Source organism: Symsagittifera roscoffensis, chromosome 1 (assembly GCF_963678635.1).
Source record: "Symsagittifera roscoffensis chromosome 1, txSymRosc1.1, whole genome shotgun sequence".
Taxonomy (NCBI): domain Eukaryota; kingdom Metazoa; phylum Xenacoelomorpha; order Acoela; family Convolutidae; genus Symsagittifera; species Symsagittifera roscoffensis.
The window spans coordinates 90,624,007-90,628,540 of NC_087062.1; the positions used below are offsets into that span (position 1 = coordinate 90,624,007).

The 4,534-nt window shown below is 36.6% G+C and overlaps 1 protein-coding gene across 1 annotated transcript; it reads left to right on the top strand.

Annotated features, from left to right (window-relative positions):
• Nucleotides 1-2,068: 2,068 nt before the first annotated feature.
• Nucleotides 2,069-4,246, top strand: LOC134852000 (rabenosyn-5-like). Its single transcript, XM_063868277.1, has 3 exons — nucleotides 2,069-2,679; nucleotides 2,757-3,046; nucleotides 3,552-4,246. Exons 1-3 carry the CDS (start codon nucleotides 2,127-2,129, stop codon nucleotides 4,113-4,115), a joined length of 1,407 nt encoding a protein of 468 aa, XP_063724347.1. The 5' UTR covers nucleotides 2,069-2,126; the 3' UTR covers nucleotides 4,116-4,246.
• The last annotated feature ends 288 nt before the right edge of the window (nucleotides 4,247-4,534 follow it).

Consider the following 4,534-nt stretch of genomic DNA (forward strand, 5'->3'; position numbering starts at 1 on the left):
ATTTGGTTGTTTATTTTTCAACGAATCTTTCTTGGTCTAATCATATTAACAACAAACTTGCTAATTGTAACCGCGGCCTATTTTTTGTCAAGCGTAATGTATCTTTTAGTGCCCCCGTTAAAACTAAGTTCAACATCTACGTGGCCTGTGTAAAGAGTATCCTATTATACAACCCGTCACTTTGGTATCCTGCTATTTCTGATTTACACAAGATGGAAGCCTTACAGAAAAGACTTACACAAGATGGTAGCCTTACAGTGAAAAACGGGTAGAATTTAAGTAACTGACGCCGGCCAGTCGTGAATAGGTGCTTTTTCTACGCTCCGTCACTATGTAGTATTTGGTCGAATGTGAGTTTGTGGGTTCATTGTGTCTGTCAAACTTTGCCTCATCAGCAAAACAAACTATTATTTTCTTGTGCCATCATCTGCCTCGGAAAACGTTTCTCAATGTTTTTTTTCCTGTTGTCGATAACGCCAAATTCACTAAATTTATACGCGTTCGACAGTTTTCTCATCAAACCTCGACCAAAAAACGTCACGAATTTGAAAAGAACATTTTCTTAAGTTGGTTGAATGTGCTTCAGTAGTCTCCTGATTTATTTAGTTCACATCTGTTTTTAGGGTGAATCAGATTACACATTCGGAGAAGCGACTGAAATGCGGCATAATCTTCTGAAAAGCTACGAAGTAATCGAGGGCCTTAGCAAACGCATTGTGAGCGGATGCTCTTCATCGCCGCAAGAGTACAAACTGGCAATTGCCATCCGAAAATTGCCATGCTCAAGTATAATCTCAGTTGACTTAGTTTCTTGTTATTATAGTTCCAGTTTTTTTTTGGTTGGCGTTTTATACTTTCGATTGATCTTTGGGTTCTGACTCGGAATCGATTTTTAAAATTGTCATTTCTCTTCTTAAAACTTCCCAGCTGTTCTTTTTTGTTATATTTCATCGGTGACTGCGTGGTTTTATGGTAGTTTGTCCTGCTTGATTTGAATTTTCGCTTTCGGAACAAGTTTCAACAGTGCATCTCCTAGTATGGAATTTTAAATTTCCCCAGTTGTGTTGCAGAAATCATAGTTAGACTCATCTAGAGAGAAGTGGTAGAGGTCCCGTGGTTTGATTGCGTTCTTGGTGTGTCGATTTGCTTAGTTCTACTTCTTGAACTCTGCTTCGACTTTGTGGTTGACTATATTTCGACTGTGTTTGAATTAGTTTTAGAGTCTGTGTTTGGCTTTGAATTCATGGATAGAAAATAGTTTGTTATTTCAGGTTTTATCCTTGTTGAATGCATGTCTTTTTTTCTACCGCAGAATTTGTAATTTTTGTTCCGACCATTGAAAATCGGGAGGAACTTTTTATTCGGTGTGTTTTCGTTTTTTTCATTTTTTTTCCACGCTTAATCAGGTACACAACAAATCATCGGACTGGGTTGAGTGATATATATCATTAAAGCCATTTTGGTTGTAATTCAAACCACATTAAAAAGTTCCCACATTTTTCTAGTGTCGAGAAAACCTGGTAAGAAATTTTTAATTTTTGGTCTAATATTTAGCTTATAAATCATTTAAGCTTAATTTAAGCCTAAATTTAAGGTAATTAACGCTTAATTTAAGCTTATGAGGTAATTTACGCTCAATTTAAGTTTTACTGGAGCAAAGTTAGTTTTTGGGGTTTTTAGCGCACTTAGGGAATCCAAGTTTTTCAAACGTTCAAAAAAACGTACAAATGTGAGCAACAGTTTTGTGAAATTTTAAAACATTCACCATTTTTTTAACGTTTTTTTAGGTTTTTTCTACAAACTTTTTCAGCCTTTTTCTTTTGTTTCAATTTGCTTATTCAACTATGGCTGTCGAAGATGCCTAATTTTTCTTTTCTCTTTCAGATTTTTCATTGCTCAACACAAAAAATGACACTAATTGAAAAAAACACATATTTTTGTTAAGACTATGGTCGGAACATTCTGAGCTATTTGCACAGTAACCGGCTATCCTTGTTTTATTTTGTAATAGTTTAATTGAAAACATGTGTCGGGCGGACCTGTTATAACTCAAATTGTATTTTAGTTCTTATGAAACTCAAGAGAAAGCGGTTATGGCCTGCAAGTTTGCATAGATATTAGTTAAGATGGAATCTACTTCTCTCGAAGGTTTCATTTGCCCAGAGTGTTTGAAAACGCTAAGTTCAGTTGGTCATCTTGAGGCACATTTCAATAGCAAACATTTAAAAATCCCGAGACAGTCCCGAGATCGAGAGCAGCATAACGCAATCAATCCAGTGTTAGATCTTACGAACTCTTTGGCAATCTATGACTCCGAATTTTGGAACCAAAATACTGATTCTCACAATAAATTAGTCATAAGAAATCATACCGATGCGTTTAAGAAAATAAGAGCTAATTTCGTCGGACCGAAAGCAATTGAAAGCAATAAAACGTTATTGCGACTTGAAAAAATACTGGCAGTAGAAAATCCCAATAACATCGACGGTAGAAAAGATTATGAGAAATCAGTTGTCAGTTGGGCTAGAGATGAAGACGTTCCTCTGTGCCCCTCATGTGGGAAAACTTTTAGCATGGTGCTACTTCGAAGGAAACATCACTGTCGTTTATGTGGGGCTATAATGTGCCAAAGTTGCTCACGGCTTGTATCTTTTACATTTGCATCTGCCTTAATTAAAAGTATGTTCTATCAATTTTAAAAATTTACATATTTTGAAGAAATTTGGTGCAATTTTTATTGACTTCAATTGTTTCAGGTTTTCTGCAGAAAACTGTGTCATCTACAAAAGACGGTGAAGACTTTCTTCGTTTATTTACGGCTTACAACAGCTTTGAAGTTTTGTCACAGCAGTGCTCGACTGAAGATGAACCGCAGATCAAAATATGCCTATATTGTGTCTCTATATTAATGCGAGTTACCCAAGAGGTTACGAAAAGATTGTCAAACAGTGGAACTGAAATTTTATACAAGCAGCTGTATCGAAAAATGGAAGAAGTCCACGAGATGAGGCCAAAATTTCTTCATGCTGCCACATGTTTGAGCAAGGTTTGTCATATCATGCGTATTTTTCATTCGTTGCTACAATCAAATTCGCCATGCCATTTTGATCTTGCCTTTTTCTTGAACCTCAACAACACTCCGGCTATCAAAATTTGTGTTATTGTAGATTCTCGCATTTTTGTTCTGCCATTTGAAAACTTTGTATTTGGGTTGTTTTTAGTTTTTGTTTTCCACACAAAATCAAGTACCATAAATAATCATCCGAATAATCATGTTTTGAATCGAAAAATTATTCTGCAAAAAGTAAGGAAAACTTTTCTCAATGTTTTTTTTCACTTGTTTGTTTTTAGTTCATTTTTCTAAGACAACTGTGGTCGATAAAGCCAAATTCACTAAATTTATACCCGTTCGACAGTTTTCTCATCAAACCTCGAACAAAAAACCTCAAAACCTCGAACAAAAAACGTAATTTGAAAAGAGATTATTTTCTTAAGTTGAATGAATGTGCTTCAGTAGTCTCCTGATTTATTTAGTTCAGTTCTGTTTTAAGGGTGAATCAGATTACACATTCGGAGAAGCGACTGAAATGCGGCATAATCTTCTGAAAAGCTACGAAGTAATCGAGGGCCTTAGCAAGCGCATTGTGAGCGGATGCTCTTCATCACCGCAAGAGTACAAACTGGCAATTGCCATCCGAAAACATTCCCAACTTTTTCTTCAACAAAATTTATATGCGTTGCAATCTTTGCCTACTCAAGAGCAATACTTGATGCAAAAGGAGAATAGAAAAACTGCAGTTCTTCGAAAGTTAGAGCAAGACAAACTAGAAGCGGCCTACTTGGGGTCCGGAACCCCGACCAGGTCCACTCCTAGCTCCAGTCCTGACAGATCTACCAGACCTTCCAAGCGTGCCAATGGCTTCCTTCCAGCTGCTTCGGTATCAGGGGCAGTAGGTGCTAGTGAGGGGGAAGACCCAGTTCTGCTACAAATCAGACAAGTGCAAGGATATCTGACGCAGGCCAGAAATGCTGGACGCAATGACGAAGTCCAAATGTTGACAGAAAACTTACGCCAGCTGCAGACCCTATTGAACCCGAAGTCATTGCCATCATGAATTAGACTTAGCTTTCCTCAAATTAAAATCGACCTTAGATACTTTAAACTTTGTAATGCAAATATTACAAATGTTTATTTTTCCACTGTTAGTTAAATAATACGTAGCTAAATCAAATTTAATTAGGTTAGCGGAAATTTTCACCTATTTTGATGGCCATCGTTAACAAAACATGATAAAACCTTGCATGTATTTTGATTTATTGGCGCAAATCGTAGATTGTGGGCACAATTCCACTGAGGTTCAAATTTGAATAGCTAGCCAACAAAAGGCATCTTATCTCAAATTTCAGTTAGCCATAAATTAGTAGCATTGATATATCGCTTCAATATTTTCACGCCATTTGTAATGGTGCCGCATGGTTTAAAAGAGTGAAGGACTGTTTGTCGATCCCATATATTACGAATCGAGAGTTGTCT